Here is a 20,169-nt window from a genome sequence, read left to right on the forward strand (position 1 = left end):
ATTTAAACAAGGGGCGGCCTTTCCAAGATCCAGTGCCACAATACGTAATAACAACAGATGCTTCCATGACAGGGTGGGGAGCACACCTCGATCAACACAGCATACAAGGACAATGGAACGTACATCAAACAAAACTGCATATAAATCACCTAGAACTTCTAGCAGTTTTTCAAGCACTAAAAGCTTTCCAACCAATAATAGTTCACAAATACATTCTCGTCAAAACAGACAACATGACAACAATGTATTATCTAAACAAGCAAGGGGGGACGCATTCCACGCAGTTAAGCCTGCTAGCACAAAAAATTTGGCGTTGGGCAATTCACAACCAAATTCGCCTAATAGCACAATTTATACCAGGGATCCAAAATCAACTCGCAGACAATCTCTCTCGAGATCCACGAATGGGAAATTCACCCCCAAATTCTGAACACTTATTTCAAACTCTGGGGAACACCTCAGATAGACTTGTTTGCGACAAAGGAGAACGCAAAATGCCAAAACTTCGCATCCAGATACCCACACAAACAGTCCCAAGGCAATGCCCTATGGATGAACTGGTCAGGGATATTTGCTTACGCTTTTCCTCCTCTCCCTCTCCTTCCTTACCTGGTAAACAAACTCAGTCAAAACAAACTCAAACTCATATTAATAGCACCAACTTGGGCAAGGCAACCCTGGTACACAACGCTGCTAGACCTATCAGTAGTACCCTGCATCAAATTGCCCAACAGGCCAGATCTGTTGACACAGCACAACCAAAAGATCAGACACCCAGATCCAGCATCGCTGAATCTAGCAATCTGGCTCCTGAAATCCTAGAATTCGGGCACTTACAACTTACCCAAGAATGTATGGAAGTCATAAAACAAGCCAGAAGGCCATCCACCAGGCACTGCTATGCAAGTAAATGGAAGAGGTTTGTTTGCTACTGCCATATTAATCAAATACAACCATTACACACAACTCCAGAACATGTAGTGGGTTACTTGCTTCACTTACAAAAATCTAACCTGGCTTTCTCTTCCATTAAAATACACCTTGCAGCAATATCTGCATACCTGCAGACTACCTATTCAACTTCCCTATATAAGATACCAGTCATTAAAGCATTCATGGAGGGCCTTAGGAGAATTATACCACCAAGAACACCACCTGTTCCTTCATGGAACCTAAATGTTGTCCTAACTAGACTTATGGGTCCACCTTTTGAACCCATGCACTCCTGCGAAATACAGTTCCTAACCTGGAAGGTGGCATTTCTTATCGCCATTACTTCCCTAAGAAGAGTAAGCGAGATTCAGGCGATACAGGAACCTTTTATACAACTACACAAGAATAAGGTCGTCCTAAGGACCAATCCTAAATTTTTGCCAAAGGTTATTTCACCGTTCCATCTAAATCAAACACTGGAACTTCCAGTGTTCTTTCCACAGCCAGATACCGTAGCTGAAAGGGCACTACATACATTAGATGTCAAAAGAGCATTGATGTATTACATTGACAGAACAAAAAACATCAGAAAGACTAAACAACTATTTATTGCATTTCAAAAACCTCATGCAGGAAACCCAATATCAAAACAAGGTATAGCCAGATGGATAGTTAAATGCATCCAAATCTGCTACCTTAAAGCTAAACGACAGCTGCCCATTACACCAAGGGCACACTCAACCAGAAAGAAAGGTGCTACCATGGCCTTTCTAGGAAACATCCCAATGCAAGAAATATGTAAGGCAGCCACATGGTCTACGCCTCACACATTCACCAAGCACTACTGTGTAGACGTGTTATCCGCACAACAAGCCACAGTAGGTCAAGCCGTATTAAGAACATTATTTCAGACTACTTCCACTCCTACAGGCTGATCCACCGCTTTTGGGGAGATAACTGCTTACTAGTCTATGCAAAACATGCGTATCTACAGCGACAGATGCCATCGAACTGAAAATGTCACTTACCCAGTGTACATCTGTTCGTGGCATCAGTCGCAGTAGATTCGCATGTGCCCACCCGCCTCCCCGGGAGCCTGTAGCAGTTTGGAAGTTACCTTCAACTATTTATATATGTATCATCTCAACCTTAAATAGGTGCATACTTACTCACTCCATTGCATGGGCACTATTACTACAATTCAACTCCTACCTCACCCTCTGCGGGGAAAAACAATCGAAGATGGAGTCGACGCCCATGCGCAATGGAGACAAAAGGAGGAGTCACTCGGTCCCGTGACTCGAAAGACTTCTTCGAAGAAAAACAACTTGTAACACTCCGGCCCAACACCAGATGGCGAGCTATTGCAAAACATGCGAATCTACTGCGACTGATGCCACGAACAGATGTACACTGGGTAAGTGACATTTTCAATTTGTTGCATATGCTATATCCAACAAACGGAGCCCTGTCACAAAGGGGACCATTTCATGATGGATTGTGGAGATAATCCATATATGCTACCCAGCAGCAGGCAAGCAACTTCCACACCACCCAAAGGCACACCCAACAAGGAAAAAGGGTGCAACCCTGGTTTTCATAGAAAACATGCCCATAGACACTGTTTGTGCAGCAGCAACATGAGCCACCCCTCACAGGTTCACAAAACCCTATTGGGTGGACATCCAAATGCACAAGGAAGCCAAGGTGGGACAGAAGGTACTACAGCACCTGTTTGCAAGTTCATCATTTCAACCCAGCCAACCCAATTAAAGGGGAGAACTTCTACACAATCTGATGCACAGCATGTGAATCCAGAAAGGGATCATGCTGCCAAACAAAATGTTTACTTACCAGTAGGAGTAGTTTTGCAGCCTGAAGAGTTTTCTGGATTTACACGTGTCCCACCCACCTCCCCAGAAGAGAGAACAGGACAATCAGGTGGGTATCAGGTCACAAGAAAAAAGAACAGGAAAAAAGAGAAGTAAAAATCATGAAGCAAAAACAACGGGAAAAAGAATCCGAAGATGGCTACCAGGCAGAGGAACTTCTGGGGCACCATCTGACGTCATGCATGGATGGACCAAACACCAAATGGTGGTCTACGAGGCCCAAAAGAAAAAGACAATTCCTGAATGATGTAGCGCATGTGAATCCAGAAAACTCCTCAGGCTGCAACTACTCCTACTGGTAAGTAACCATTTTGTTTGGGAGTTGCATTTTGTCTTGTGTAGATATGCGGAACCTTCTGTAGGAATGAGGTGGACTGATTTCATTAAGATAAATCACCTCCTGTAATAGCACAGATTAGCCACAATTAATGGTAAATATTCTGAATGGGTTAAAAGCATTCCTTAATACACCACCCTCAAAGTTCTTACTCTGTTAACACAATAAACCCGGAGAATTAGCCTGGAGAGAATTCTTTATATGACCACTTAAGCCAAAACTGAGGTCTGAAGGCCATACGTAAAAGTATCTTCGGAACGTAATAGCGCCATGATGGATGGATAGGCAAAAGTCTTAGAAAGTACATGCTTGACCAAGGCCACTAGATATTAATAGAAATTTAAAAGGGGCAAAACGGAGATCATTTTGATAATAAATGTCATTGAAAAGCGGTAGTCAATGGATGCCCCTATATGATTCCAGTAGACTTGTTTTACAAAAAAAAAAAAAAAGCCATGCTTTAGAAAGCCAATAATGTAAAGTAGTTGTTCACAGCCCATTGAAAAAACGATCCTGATGCCATCTGTACATATCCGTCCTAGTTACTTTTCTGAGGAACGCCATACTCCCAACGATCAACATGTACCACCACACAGCAAGCTGAGTTACTAAACGCTCCTCCTCATACACCCTCTCTCTGGTCTAGAATGTCCATTATTTGTGCTGTAGAGAATTTTGCGATGTCACTCTAGCCAGAGTCTCTTGTTTGCTGATTAGGTTTGATGTTAGCTGAGACCAGGTTTGTGGAATTTAATAAAATATCTACTTGTCCACGGGACAGGTTGCATCTTAAATCTACTTGTCCCTTTGATGCCATGTATTTTGCAACAAATTATGACTGCAATCTCATTATGTAAGAGCTCTGATAATATCCTCTCTGATTATACCAGGTCTCTTACTATAATAGGGCTTGATTACTTGCAACTTCAGTCGCTACCATAGCTATTTCTTTACTTTGCCACCTTTCTACAGAGTTACGTACTGGGGCTGGAGAGAGCAGTAAGCAGTAGTTCCAGGGCTTGGAATGCCTTTGAGTCTGCAAACCTACTAACTTGCATGTTTTAAGGATTTGCACCAGCTCTTCTCTAATCATTTCCCATAGTGAGAAAGGTTGAAAATGTACTCCAGATAATGGCAGAAGTAGAATCAATAGATTTTCACATAGGCAAATCTACACATGCATATTTGCTAAAATACAGTTCACAAATATTTTCTAGGAGTACAGTTTCCTTGTCTACATTTGTAAGTTCTTGTGAATTCATGAAAAACACTAATTAAAAGACATATACCTTGGGTGCACTTGTGTGACTTTCTTTAAAAATTGGATCTCTAATTAGGTCTGGCGTACCAAAAACATTTTGTTTTTATTGAACTTCTGTTTCTCTCTCTGTCTATTGGCTGGCTTTACTGTGAGTGATCATATTATTCTCTTCCACAAGGAGCATATTGCCACTGTTGCAAAGTAATCTTTTTGCCCTGTTCACCCCCCATTTTTTGGTTGCAGACTGGTACTGATGGTAACTTGACTCTGACTGTGCCCTGGGCTCTGTTAGCCAGACACATGCCAGTGCTATGTTGAAACACACACATGTAATAGACTACACTAGGTATTGGGGTGCCCTTCCAAATGGGCCTGACAGACCCTGTAAGTCCCTATTATGTAATAGGGAAAGGGGGTACAATCTGCCTATAAGACCCTGGTACATAATAGGGCGTAGAAGTAGATGCCCAGCAGAATTTCTGCCCTTTGCATGTGGGCACTGCTGAAGGTTTTCTGTAATTTATAAATGCAGCCTGCATTTAAATGGAAATGGTGTCCCAATTCTACTTTGGTGCCATGGGCACTTTACATGTGATAATCTACCTTGTTTTCACTTATTAGATATCCCCTGGGTCTCTCCTAGGTATCCCAAGGGTGGGGGTCATGTAACTATAAGCAGGGACCTTATAAAATATGTTATATAAACCCTGGTGTGGGAAAAACTGGTCATTTTCATTTTTTCCCCTATGTAGATATTAGGCTCCATATTCTATCATTATTGTATTTTATTGTAAATATAGTAAAGAAAATAGTGAAAAAGTCATTCAAGGACTTAAAGACTTTGTTTTGATAAATCCAGTAATTTGACATTGATGAATTTATCTTAACTTCTACAGAAAATAAGTTATACAGCTTTTCCTTCTGTAAGCCAAAATCCAGCCTTCAGTAGGTCCTCCCTGATTGGTCAGTGCTAACGGAATAAGCAAAGCTGCTTTGATTAGATGGTAAGTGGTGTAGAGGGTAGAGGCTGTCTGGTGAAGAGCAGCCCTGGGTCTACACAGGAATGCCAGAGCAGTGGGAGGGGTAATAAAACATCAAGCCTCAAAGGGGAGCGAGACAAGCAGAGAATGCCAGATCACCTTATTGACCCCTCAGCCAGATACCAGGCTTAAGGAAGGAATTTGAAAATGTTAGGAGGAGAGAGCTATGGAATATGCCACACTTTTGATGTAGTGGTCATGCATCTGGGTGTCACCCTGCATTCTATTGGTTAGGGGCACCTCCTTCCTGATGATCAGGAGCCAGGAATAAATATGTTAGAGGTGCATAGCCTCTCAGATCTGCTGCCTGAAACTACAAGAGGAAGAAGGACTTCCCTGCTGGAATCTGGATCTGCACCCTTGGACTGCACTTCTGAGTAAACTGCGTCTGATTCACAATCTGGTACTACAGCCCTGGAGATGGTGCCTTTCTTCAAGAAGGAGTCAGGAGTAGTCTCCCTGCAGCTACAGGCTAACAGAGCTTCACCTGCATCATCTCCAGCAATAGTTCCCAGCCTGGAGTGCATCCAGTGGACTTTTGTAGGATTTGGTCAGGTGCATTGTGTGAATTGTGGTACAACATTCCAAGGGCCAGCCAAGAGATTCCAGACCCTTGGATTTGTGTTTTGGACCCTTAGTACCTACAAGGAGGACTTCAGGAAACGCCACCTAAAGTTTGGAGAAGTTTGGTATATTTTGGTAAAGTTTGCGCTTTGTGTTTCTAATTGTTTATTCTGTAAACAATTCATATCTCCGGTTCGAAGGACCATCCAGGAGATTCCATACCATTGGATTCGTGTTCTGGACCTTTTGGACCTGCAAGGAGGACTTCAGGAAACATCTCCTGAAGTTTGGAGAATTGTGGAAAAGTTGGCGCTTTGTTTCTAAGCACTCAAAAGAGTTCATTCTTTAAAAAATTCATATCTCTGCTTCCCTACATTGGATTTTTGTTGTTTTGGTGTCTATTTACTCATAAAGATATATAACATATTTTATAAATGTGTGTGGGATTTTTTATTGTGTGTTGTCTCACTTATTTAATGTATTGGTGTTTTTTAATGTTTTACGCTCTTGTCTCCTAAGTTAGGCCTGCCTGCTCAGTTACATCTACCAACGGTTGAGCAGGGGGCTAATTTACTGAGACCTTTACTGAACCTATATTTGATTGGTGGCCTTATTGCCAGTGGTAGGTTCATAATTCCTACTACCATTAACCCACTTTCAAACAGGCACATAAAGTAGTTTTGTTCAGTGCCAGGAACTACTGTGGCAATCAGTGGCACAACGAAACTGGAGCCCCTCCCCCCCGCAAAGAACATGGAAGCCAATCCTCCAGACTCACCCAGAGCAGTTGCTGTGCTGAGGGAGGCCCCTGGAGGGGGGCCTACAGTGCCCTTGTTACACCACTGGTGGCAATGTGTGCTTTTTGAAACCAAAAACTTTTTTTTTTTTTTTTGCCAGTATTTGTTACAATGGTGAGGGCCTGGCATCTCTCATAACAATAAAGTGTTACAAAAGCCATGTCAAAACAAGACACATTGACAAAACCAAAAGACTCATAAAAAATGTTGGATCGGTTGGCTTTTCCAGTGCTTGCTTATTTTCATGCTTACCATAATCTTGTTGAAAATGGTTACTCTGATTTTCCATTAGGAATATTTTTTCGAAATACTAGCATGCATCAGCACATTTCACTAAATGACTCTTCAAAGGAATAGCGCCTAAAATTTCATAGTAGTGAAACTTTTTTTTTTCCTACTTGTATTTTTTTCTTAACATGTAATTTTTGAAAGCAAAGAATCTTCACTTCTGCTTACAAGCTTCTGCAAACATTTGCATCTAATCTGAGAGCATTCTGGGAGCATTATACTTAGCATCATTTTATCAAACTTTTCAAACATATATGTACACTGTTTTTTGTTTACTGGAACCACTGTCAGTAGTGCAGTGTGACCTTAAAACTTTTATTTACAGCGCTCACCCTAATAATATGAAAGCTTTTAATTAATGAAGCATAAATACAAGTTTGAACAGCATTAATCTATGGACACACATATTACAACTGCAGATAGTTCCCTTCTCTGTGAACTGGCAGCCAAAGGGTCTGTGCTGAAGGGGGTTGGGCCTGCTTGTCCCATGGACAAAATAATCATGAAAACCTGTTGCCTTTGACCCCAAACAATATGTCCCGGATGTCAGGCAATAGGAATTCCACATCCATGCAAGATATTTTAATTTTATTAAAATGATAGGAATGCTATATTTACTTACAGGGGCTTTGAGCGAACCCTCTTGATCCATTGGTCTGTTATTGTCATTTACATCTTTCTCCTACCTACCACAGCATGTAGCACGGGCATTGTTTTGTTAAAAAAAAAAAAAGACAAAACATGGACAAAGCCAGAAGGCTGGCCACTAACACCAGATCTATTGGCTTTGTTTACCCAGATACTAACGGGCCAGTGAGATAGACACTACTAGGATGAATTGACTTGGTGGGTTTGGATTTCGGGGTTCATTGGTCCTGATGGCATTGTTGAGAGAGTTCTTTAATATCTAATGTGGTAGCCCCAAAATGTTTTTTTAAAAAGCAACAGGGCTTTTTAAGCCAAATAAAAAGTCAGCTACTGTACTGTATGATGCTTTTGCTACAGTTGCTCTCTTTTGCGTGTTTTTGATGGGCTCTAAGCCTGAAGGTGGGTGTCATTCTCAGTCTAGCACCTTGGCCAAAACAATTAATACTGATCAGTGTTGCATATGGCCAACAGATAGAGAGGGTTAAGCCCAAATTCAGGGTTTAGTATTCTTCTGCGGTACTTCTGCAGACCATCCCACTTTTAATGTCCCTTTTCCTGTCCATCCCCAGTGCATCGTAACATGGAAAATGAGCTACAGGAAATGTAGAAACTGACAACTTGGTAGAAGAAATTAAATAATTAAGAAAGAACATGCCAGAGGGTAAGTATAGAAAAGTGATCTCTATGTCAGTTAATGGCCACCATGCCTGTAATACCGGAAGAAGACTAATCCAAATCCCTCCCATTTCCATAGGTCCTAAACCTATGATTGTGCCATGAGGTCTAATAATGGTCAGTTCAAATAAGTAGCTGCGAGCCAGGTGGCCTGTTAGGAGGAGCCCTGATGTTACTCTCTTATAGAGGGTTTGGCATCTTAAATAGGTATTGAACGATGCCCTAGGTTTGAATCTCATCACTACCGAAAAAGAGAGCAACTTTTGATTGCTTTTGTTCACCCACACATTAAAATCACTGTTTCCCATAATCTATTACCATCCATTAAGAAGAGCCCTAAGTACAACCAAATAATTCTCAAGATGTACTGTGCTCCCTGGGAAGTGATATAAGATTGCTGTTGTCCACATTGATATTTAAGGTTCAGATTTTAAAAAACGCACCCTCAGGTTATCTGAAACTAGAAGACTGGATCAGTTCTTACAAGTGAGATTTTTTTTTAACTCCTTAAGCCCCTTCTCCTAGTAAAACCTTTTCGGTAGATAGAGTCCCATATTGATGAGTATCACAGGGCATCATAGCAGTGTCCTTAAGCCATGTCTTGGTAATAACCAAAGCATCCAGATTCCCTATCTCTGTCAATGGGAAAAGATGATAATCATGAACACCTGTTGAGTGAGTGTTAATGAGAGTAATGGTTTGTATACCAGGAGTTGCCTTCACACCAGTAATTCTACTCATTCATTGAATCCAGGGTGTTGCAGCTTCTTGCCCATAGCCAGTGACTTCCAAAGTCCTAACAATATGATAGTATAAATTGAACCAGCCACTCGGCAATGGCAAAGAGTGGAGGGTAACCACACAAGGGCACGGTATACAAGATGCTACAGGTCTTGGAGGAGAGTAATAAGAACCAAAGCAACAATCCCGCTCTTAACAGTGCCAAGAGATCCAATACACTATCTGCCTTGAGTCATCTAATGAAAAGACATACAGCCTTTATCTGGAGGTTTCACTCCCCTGCCCAGAAAGGCCAGGTACAGACACACCTGACACATGATGCCATTGAATACATGTCAAGGACAATGAAGGACCCTAATCTGGTTGACATGAAACAGTGTCTTCAAGAAGCAATCACAACGTTGTAGCAAATTCTAGAGACCGATCAAGGCTAAATGTTAAAGGATGTACGGAATAGTTGATAATTGGAGTTTGTGAGTGGTGTATAGGATGAGTGTCTCAGTATGAGACTGTCAGGTAGGAAACATATCTTCCCAAGTTCCTGAGGTTTGTATTTGGTGCAACTGCAAAAGATTTTTTGAGCTGAACCCACTTTAAGAGAACATGCTAAGAAGTAAGGATTATTGTGAGCTATACTAAGCAAGGCCTTATGACAAAGGACAAGGCCTTGAAAAGTATGCTTTGTGCTCCGAGAGCCTACTTAGCTTTGGTAGGAGTTATGAGATGTGTGCTTTTTGTAGCAGCCCAGTATAAAATGTGCTGTTTTGTTCTGTATCTGGGGCATTCCATGATTCACATGTTTAGGGAAGCCCAGGCAGTGCTTAATTTATAAAAAAAAAAAGTGCAGGAAGCAAAAAGAAATTCTTGGGGAACCCACCACCAGTGCTGTTGAATGCTGTGGTTGCCAAATACCAAGGCATCCTACTTTTAATGTCATGTCATGCCTTTTCTGCCCACAACTCAACAATTGTCTGTCCCTCTATCTGAGTCTTGCAGATCTTTTTCATCTCTGCTTCCTCCTTTTTATCACTGTTTTCCTACTCTTCTCTCCCTCCTCATTTCTACTCTCTTGTCTGCTTTTCTATTTTCTCTGCCTTATTATAGGTCAAAGTCTGATGATGAACAATACGTTAATGCCATAACATATAAACACCTTGCCCACTACCTGCACAAATTAAGCACTTAGCTTAAATTACACTGAAATAGTCGTTGACGGAAGATAACAAGATTTGTGTGGGAGACTTAAAGCTGGTTATTGTCACTAAGGACATAATTTTCCTCAGAGTCCTTAAGGATTTAGGAGAAGGAGGTATTATGTTAGTTCTGCTGTAGAAAGAGGAAAGAATGGAGGACCCAGAATCCTCTGTAAAACAATGGCATGCAAAGAGAGGTGAGATAAGTGGGTATCAAGTGAGTGGGGACTTATGTGAGGGAGGAGATTGGCTTGAGGATCTCCCTCTACAGCTGGTGTAAGTGTGCATGTGTGCTTCAAGAGGGACTGTTCGGAGCATTTGCTATGACCCCACCTAAACCCTTGCACCCAGGGAAATGAATAGCTACCTAAACTCTCTCCTTCTTCAGCTGTTGATCCACAGATATCTTATCTACTAATGTTAGCAGAGTAAATAATCAGATGGACGCAGTCAATATTGGTAAATCTCACCATTACTTCAGTCACCACAGTGTAATAAGGAAATGCAAATAACTACAAATGTGCATTATATAATTCAGAATTGTGCTTGAGAATATTTATTGTTGTTGGGGAGATTCTCTTGAACATAGATTCTATATTTTGGTAGTGTAAGATGTAGGTTTTATTAGGTGTTTCAAACTTCCTATGACTTTTTCTCGCTGTTAAAGATCTCTATATGAGAGTGAGCATTCGGTGACAGTGGTAGCAAAGTGCGAAGAAAATCATGGTCTATGTTTTTGGGGCCCATTTTACTACACAAAGCATAATAGGGGTCATCCTATCTGACAGTGATAGGTGAATGGTCAACAGTCGGAAGGCATAAGGGATGTTGATGTAAGGACCGTTTTGAGGCTATCCTGAAGGCTTCAGCAGATTGATATGGTTTTGTAGTGCTTAAAGACTCAGGGCCTGATTACAACTTTGGAGGAGGTGTTAATCCGTCTCAAAAGTGACGGTAAAGTGACGGATATACCACCAGCCGTATTACGAGTCCATTATATCCTATGGAACTCGTAATACGGCTGGTGGTAGATCAGTCAAATTTGGGACGGATTAACACCTCCTCCAAAGTTGTAATCAGGCCCTCAGTGTTTGGTGAATGAGGAATTTGGCATGTTGGGGTATTAGTCTTCAGAGAAGTTTTGAAGGGAACTGTTGGCCAAATTACATTAAGGAATCGTAACTCCAGAAGCAATTCAACTCATAGAGAAAGTGGCAGAATTTATCATTGGGCCACATCTCCCCATGGAGTTTATTTATCAGCCAATTGATCATCCTGTTTAGATGGCAAGACAGAACTAATGTAGAGTGAAGAAGTGATCTATTGAGGTCAGATTTCTGATGGTAATGATGAATTATGATAGTGACAATTGGGCGTGGAAGGCTTCATTTAGACATTTCGGGAAGTTGACTGGTGGAGAAAAGAGCCAGACGGACATCAGGGATCAAAACCATTAAGAAAGGGGTCGCTCTAGTAAAAGGAATCCTTTGTGTGAATTTTCATACCGTGCTTTAACGTGAACATCTCTTGTTATTAAAGTCTGTAAAGTTTGCAACATTTGATCTCTCGGTGTTCTCGACTGTTGTCTGTGCGTATTAATACCCATTTCATATTCTTGATACTGGTATCATTAAATCTTTGTATTCCAGTCACCTTCGTTTGGTGTCCTGATGTTCATATTTTTGTTTCCATTGAAGTGTCTTTGTTCAATGTTCATATTTTTGTTTGCATTGAAGTGTCTTTGTTCAATGTCACAGTCACTGTATCTTTGTTGTCCTCTTGTCTTTGTTACACATTCTGCTTGCTGTCCTTCTGTCTGGGTCACAGTCTGTCTACTGTGCCTTGCTGTCTGTCACGGTGATCGTGTCAGACAGAAATCTCAATTCATGGTATATAGACCACTGTGATTACAATGACTTTGGAGAATAATGAATGAAGGAGAGTTGTCTCGTCATGGGTGACTTCAGTGTTGGCAAACCACTGATTGGGTGGGCCACCGAGATTGGGGCTGCCTCAGGAGAGATGCAACCAAGAACTTGATCAATAGGGTCAGGAGATCTTTGTTGGTTCTGAACCAGGAAGTTGGGGATGTGATTCAGAATATTTCGTTAAGAAAGTGACAAATGAATACATTTTATTTGAATGACGTTTTCTATACTATATATGAGAGTTTTATTCTGAAGCTGAAAAGCTAGTGGTTACCTCTTTAAAACGATTTGAACATCCAAGGCAATTCATTCGCTGGGATATGGAATTTTTATTGTACATTTCAACTCCAAAAGTGCAATAATTTTCATTGCAAAACAACTTGTAGTGCAAGCCAGCAGACATTTGGTTCTCTCATTGCCCTGCTGATCGGTCGCCGGGGGATCATTTGACTGCTTCTAAAAACTGTATATAATGACTCCCTCTCTTCCTCAACTGCATTTGCACTGCTCCGCGGATTCACAGTGGTTTGCCTGATTCATATATTGGTGAAAAAGAAGTAGGGCCTGTATTTGATCTCGTTTCGTTATTTCAACATTAATTGGCAATTTTCTCTGTCACCACCAGCTAACTGCTTGGGACAGTCAGGACTCGGACAACATGCAAGCAGAGTTTTCATGCAGCTCCACATTGTTGAGTGCAAAAAAGAACATAATTACGGTTTGCTCCTGTTTTAGCTCTGTTGCTACAGTTTAAAAGGGTTCCTAAGGAGCCAGATTTGCCATGAGCAATTTTAGTTGGTATTTCAGGTTCACTGCTTCTGCATCCGATGTCACAAATTCCCTGATGTAATGAATGGATTTCCTATTTTCAAGATTCTTGACATCATATATTTTGCTTATTACCAATAAACAGTAGCTCGAAAATGACTGCCTAATTTTCTACGATCTGCCTGTGTTAATTTTTTTTTAACTCTCCCCGCACTGCAGGAGCGACCGAGCTCGCTGGATCACTGCCCTGGAACATAAAGAAGAAAACAAAGAGAACGAAAAAGCAGACCGCAGAGGTAATTATCAAAAAAATCATGCAAGTTTATGAACGCGTCACTTTCTTAGTCATGAGTTCAGAGTACCTTGTACCTTTTAACATGACAGGTGCGGAAATTATGTTAATATGTAACGGAAAGCAAGGAAGACACTGAATAAGTACGTCAAGGGCACTTAATACAATAGCCCCACCAGTCCTCCAGGTGCCTCGTTGATCCTGTGCCTTCAATGTTGTGTGATATGGTATGACACTGATATTGTGTGCTTAATTTGGAGGTATCCTGTCCAAATTTCTATTTTCGATTGTACCTGTAATACTATGTCATCTTTGACATACGTTTTAACTGAACAAACCCATCTGTGTGGAGAAAGTGTTGATCAACGAACATTATTTTTGATGATTATCTGGAGTCTCTAGGCTTTGACAAAAATGTAATTGGTCACTCCAGGGTTAGCCTAGGTTTAACAAAGTGACAATGGCCTTTCACTTTATCGTACACTCGTTTTAGCTTCTTCACCCAAGCAGCTGTGCATTGGTTCAGTTTGGTGCAGTTTTAAACAAGGTGAACACCAGATACCACCACGATATTCGGATATGATTGTATTCCTTTATCTACAATAATCCGGTAATATGCGCCTCCCTGAGAGCAAAGCCGTTTGACAGACCCCTTTTAAAACGTCAAACATTAATTATGGAGAAAATAAAATGTTAATAAAATACTCAAGTAAATATGTTTTATCCAATTACCTTTTCAAACAATGGTATGTAGAACAATAGGACAGCTCTTTTAAAGCATGATAACTTTAACACGCTCAAAACAGTAAAACAATGTTGATCAATTCAAAATTATGTGAAAGACACTTGTATTACTGTAAATCTCAGCTTTCAGTGCGCAGCGGTTTCCAAAAGACCATAAAAGGTCTTTGGCAAAGCTAGTTGAGACAACGCGACAGCACACTGAGCTCAGCGGATCCTCCGAGCTCTTCCTTCCCACTCCTGCTAACAGCTAGGGCTGAGTGCATATTGTCGCCAGTGCCTTCATGGGCTTGGCTGGCTGCAAAACCAGGATGTGCAAACCAGAATATGCAAATTATACACCAACTTGTTTGTAAATAAGAACGCAGCTTGTGATGCAACTTGGATAAAAGGAGCTTACATTGCAAATTGCCCATGCGAACATCTTCCTCATTGCGAATCAGTTATCACCCCAACTTGATCTCTGATCAATGGTTTATGAGCCCAATAACAGTCACAAGCCATTAATATGTCAGCAAGACTTAGAATTAGGAGGCAACACCCCTTTCATACCCTCGGATAATAGTGATTCGGAATGAGTCTCAGAACACATTTGCAAGTCAGAAAGACTTTTCCGACTAAGAATGTTTTGTAAATAGCAGAACACTGTTGCAACTGTCCGGGTGAGACCAGGGCACTCCAAAACAAAAGGGCCACCAGAGAGCGAGGCCGTGAGTGAAAGCAGGAAAGCAGCTCATTTGTTTGGCACTTCACCTCAGAGAAGCACCTCATAATGCCCTACAAGGGCTTCATTTTTACCTGATATGCTTCCTCATAGTGCCCCCAAGGAGAGGTAGGACACCACCAGTGAGTAACATAAGTGCTGAGGGGATCGTGCAGAAGTTGCAGTGGCCCCGTCCCAAACCCGGCAGGACATTTTGAAAAAACCCTCCACAAGTAACTAAGGGCAATGAAATTAAGACCCTCAGAATAGGTAACCATGTTTTTAAATACTATGAGGGCGGAACTTTTGTTCTGATGCTTTGGAATGCAAGGACCCCTAGTGGTCGGTTCTATAGCTGCATTATATGGCCTGCCGTGGCTAATGAAAGATTCTGACACATTTGTAATTACTTTGAAAATACTGTACTCGAAATACTTTACTTACAATGATTATTGATTACCATTTCAATGTTTATGTTTAATTATGGTTATTGATGCAGTTGATGTTAAGGGTGAAACCAAACACATGGATGTTTTCATGTGGTGACCCCTTGACAAAGTCAATAGACTTGCCTAATATATTAATGTGATTACTCCATGACAAAGCCAATAGACGTGCCTTCTTTCTTGATGTGGTGTTGCATTGGCAAAGCCTGTATTCCGTCCTTATTTAAAATGATTACTTATTTTGTAAAGTTGCATCTGATTCGGGGTGCAGTATTGTGATTTTCTTGTTCATGACCCACTGGCAGTCAAATATTATTCAAGAATGTCACCAGGGGTATTTTCATCTACATGATGTATGTGTTTTAATTCTATGCATAGCGTCTAGTAGTAGTAGTAGTGGTGTGTGTGTGTGTGTGTGTTTGTGTGTGTATGCAATAAACACACTATACCTTTTTGTGCAGAAAAACACACTTTCTGTACAAAAATTAGTGTTATTGATGCATGCCGTTGAATGGAGATTACTACTCAGCATCACCTCCCCTGAGTAGGCCTTGGACTGCTTTGCTGTGCAACCCTGACAGTCAAGTGCTACAATGGGTTACTTGTTCTCTAGTAAGGAGACAATTGTGGACCTATTACTTGAGCAGGACTCACATCCTGCACAACTAATAACCACATTTCTTACACTGGGGGTGTTCAGTAATAAGTGGAAACTGTGTGAAAGATTGTTTTCTTTTTGAGGGATTGATCTATTATAATGAAGCAGCGTCCCTTTTCAGTCTAGTAAAATCAAACCAGGCCTGTATTGAGCCCAAGTCGCCTCCTTGAGTATCAGGAGTTCATCTGGCAGCTAGAAAGGTGTTTGGGGTTTTTCACAGTAATCAGTGAACCAAAGCTCCATGTTCACTAATGAATTAGATTTTTGATAAATGAGACAGTGTCATGAAGATAATTTCTCAAGCTCTTTTCCAAGTCCAGGTGTGAAAAATATGACTTTTACTCCTAAGTAGGCCTTTCCAATGACGAAAGAGCACTGCACCCTACACAGTAACGTTTTACTTTCAGTTTTGTTACTGTAAGGACATGCCAGCCCTAATATTTGGCATGCCACAGTTTTGTTACGTATTATGGGCTTGATGCTCGAAGCTATGTTGTGCTCTCAGAGCATTTGGACCACTTAGGGTTTGCAACAGCAGAATAACTTTTTCCTGTTTACAAAGGCCCAGTTGAGAGTCTGATACATCTTTATGATTTGTAAAAAGGCTTTTGCAACTCTGTCTGAATTGCAGATAAATGAGGGCGTGAAAGGGGTGACCCCCTGCTAAATGTGAATTGGAGAGGAATGTATAGTAGTCACAAAATATTGATCAGATTCTGACATCAGAGAGGTGATTGTATCTGATTCACAAAGGGGAAGCTGTCCTTATAACAAAGGTTGCTTTCAAATACATTATTGGCTGGTTGGGATTGCAAATGCAGGGACAGAGGTCTGATGTCCTTTAAAGGCCTCCATCCCTCCTTGTACAGTCAATCACAGTAGGTCGCAAACTGAGACCTGCCTAATCAATATTCATCTGCTAGAGACTTGTAGTTGCAGATTCCTTATTAGAATTTCCCCCAGGCTTCAGACTGGATCCCGAGATTTTTCTTCGAGTGGTACTCTTGCATGCTATCTGGTGGCGTCAGTCGACTCCACGCCTGTCTTTGGTGTCGAGGGTGCTGTAATGACATCGCAGTCGTATATAGGCACCATCCCGGCATGCTGACGTCAGTTCTTTTCGCACCATCCTAAGCACATATCTGGAGAAGAGTTACCTTCATTTGCTTCTTGACTGACATTTTCAACCATTATGCTGAACTTTTTGGCTTATTGGTGCGTTGAGATGTCTTCCGTAAAACCAGATTGAAGCCGTGTGACTCCTATCACCGCATGGTGTCGGTGATGGATCCGCACCTTGTGTACTTGTGGTGTCTGGAGCATGACCACCACCCTTAGTCGTGCTCCATCTGCTGGACCAAGAACCTGACGGCTTTGAAGGAGAGGTCCCTAAAGCTCATAGCAGCCCGGCGGTCAGCTCTGCGTCACTCCCAGTCTCGCTTGAGAGGAAGGACACAAGATCGTTCGCGGAGCCATCACCACTCGTCCTCGTCCTATTCCATGTCCTCAGGACATTCAGGGCACAAGAAGAAGTCGATGAAGAGCAAGCGTTCTTTGACTTCACCCTGTTGCTCGGCTGATGCGACTTGTCCTCCTAGGCCTCCATCCTCGGAGCCTGCTTCTGGGTCGGCTCTGTGCCTCCCTGAGTTTCCAGAAGCCAGAGCTTCCCCTGCCCAAACTCAGGGAGTTTTATGAGGCCATGCGCCTCATATTTGGGAAGACTAACTCTTGTGTGACGCTCTCGGGCCCAGTAGGTTTGGTGGGGGCCCCCTCAGATTCCTTGCCGGCGCCTTTGGACTCTGCTTAGGAAGGCACCCCAGGATCCACTTCCGGATCTGAGCCTACGCCGATCGTGCCCATTGCAACTTTCCATGGCGTCTGTGCAGAAGTTCACGTTTCTGACGTCGGTTGGGCCCATAATCGATGTCGATCCCATACTCATTCCCGACTCCGACCTGGAGCAGGAACAACATCGCCCGACTCCAGTTACGACTTCAAGGACATTTCTCCCCAGGTTGGATCCTGACCCTCATGCATATAGGTATTGGTACGGTGGGAGTATGGAGTGGTCGCTGGACCCTCTAGAATGCCATCTTGAAGACCCTTTTATAGACTCGGCTCAGGAATTGGGTGAAGCCAGTGGGTTGGACACCTCACCTGACTCTGGCATGCTTTCTCCCCCTACCATGGCTATGGAGGAGGGAGCCTCCTGCTCGATGGTGGTGTGAAGAATGGCAGAGGTCCTGGGCCTCTAGCTACCTTCAGTGGCGGTCAGGACTAACCTCGTGACTGAGGTACGTCAGCCCAGGGCTTCCACATCTGAACCCTGATTGCCCTTCAGTGATGCCCTCACTGATGTCCTGCTGGGGACGTGATATAAACCCAGGACAGTCATCCTACCCCATATGCCTGAGAGCTTAGTCATTCAGGGTTCTTCCTCTACTGGCGCATTCCCTTCCACACCCACAGATGGGGAAATACAAAAAAACTGGACCAGTTTAGGAAGAAAATATTCTGTTTCTCCATTCTGGCATTGTGGTCTATGAACACTGCATGCCTTTTGGGCCACTACACCCATACTTTGTGGGATACAGTCGCATAGGTGCTGCCACAGGTCCCTGAGGAAGCCCGGGTCAGTCTGTCCCAAGCTGTTGCTGATGGGAGGGACGCAGCCAAGTTCACAATGTGATGTGGACTGGACACCACCGACTCCCTAGGCAGATTGGTTGCATCGACAGTGTCCCTTCGGCGCCCCACTTGATTGAGGACATCTGGCTTTTTGGGGGGATGTCGCTTATGGACATGCCCTTCGATGGCACCCTTATGTTCAGAGACAAAGCAAATTCAGTGCTCGAGCGCTTAAGGAGTCCCTGGTTGCGGCTCAGACCCTTAGCCTTGCAGCTGCTCCTTGTCCCCATCAGTCTTCTTTTTGTCCTTTTCTTGGCTGTGGAAGGGGTGTCCAAATGTGTTAATTTCAGTGCTTAATTTGTGCTTGTTTTTTCCGGTGCTGAGCACCGGCACTTATTTATGAGGGCCGGGGCTTATTCTTCTGCCGTAAGCGTTTGCTGCGAGCAAAAGACACATATAGGAAAGACGGAAGAAGGGAAAAACGAAAATGTGTCACAAAGGGAGAAAGTAGAAAGCTGCAAGAGTGAGCTGAAGGGGCAGGGAGTGGCTTTAAATGGATTGAGGAGGCCCGAGGTGGCTTCAGGATTACGCCGCCTCTGTATTCAGTGTTCGCACATTTAATTGCAGCAGCCGCATGCTTAAGAGGAGGGCTTTGGGCACCAGCACCTTTTTATTTACAAATTAAGCACTGGTTAATTTCCCTGCAGCCACCCTGACACTCATGCTGCACAACCTATACGTGGCCATTGGTGAATCCAACGTACCCATTTATCAGGGATCCAGTGGTTGGCCCAGCCAACCACCACCCTCACTGCACTCTCTAAACCTTCCTAGTCCGTCCCCCATCACGGACCAGTTGGAGGCAGGATTCGCCATCACCTTCCGCACTGAGAGTTCATAAAGACAGACAGGTGGGTTTTGCATATTGTCCGAAGGGGCTACTCCCTCCTCTTCGAGACTACCCCTTCTGCCATACCACCATCCTATGATCAGATGATGGAGGATCACTTGGCCCTTCTCTGCAAGGAGGTTATGGCTCTTTTGTCCATGGGGGCTGTAGTGGGGGCCCTGTACCATAAGTAGGTTGTGGTTGTTATTCCCACTACTTTCTGGTGCCCAAAAAGGACATGAGTCCCTGTACTACCCTAGACCTCTGGGTCCTCAATCTCTTCCTCGAGAAGGAAAAGTTTGAAATGCACACTCTGGCTCAGGTCTTTTTGCTCTGGAGACTGGATAGTAGCATTGGACTTGCAGGATGCCTATTTTCATATTCACGTCCTTCCTGCCCACAGACATTGCTTGCGGTTCATGGTAGGTCACAAGCACTTTCAGTTCACCGTGGTCCCCTTTAGCCATACTTGCGCCCCTTGGGTGTTCATGAAAGTGATGGCTGTGGTCGCAGCTCATCTGCGCTGCCTTGGGGTTTGTCTTCCTCTACCTCGACTGGCTGTTGAACTCGGGCTCGTCCCAGGCTGTAATCTCCCACCTCCAGACTACGGAAAACCTCCTGCATTCGCTTGGCTTCACTATAAATGTGCTGAAGTCACACCTGACTCCCTCTCAGATACTTCCTCTCATCGGAGCTGTTCTGGACACAATGTAGTTGCCTATCCTACCAACCAGTGGCTCCAGGATA

General features: G+C 43.0%; 1 protein-coding gene across 6 annotated transcripts in view; it reads left to right on the forward strand.

The window, feature by feature from the left end:
- ARHGEF16 (Rho guanine nucleotide exchange factor 16) overlaps nucleotides 1-20,169 on the forward strand; it is a 369,976-nt gene that overhangs the window by 333,178 nt on the left and 16,629 nt on the right. For all 6 annotated transcript variants that reach the window (XM_069239932.1, XM_069239933.1, XM_069239936.1 and 3 more), the window contains exon 13: nucleotides 13,285-13,361. In XM_069239932.1, coding sequence (XP_069096033.1) covers nucleotides 13,285-13,361 — 77 coding nt within the window. The remainder of the gene's footprint in view (nucleotides 1-13,284; nucleotides 13,362-20,169) is intronic.

The sequence above is a fragment of the Pleurodeles waltl genome, chromosome 6 (assembly GCF_031143425.1).
Source record: "Pleurodeles waltl isolate 20211129_DDA chromosome 6, aPleWal1.hap1.20221129, whole genome shotgun sequence".
Taxonomy (NCBI): domain Eukaryota; kingdom Metazoa; phylum Chordata; class Amphibia; order Caudata; family Salamandridae; genus Pleurodeles; species Pleurodeles waltl.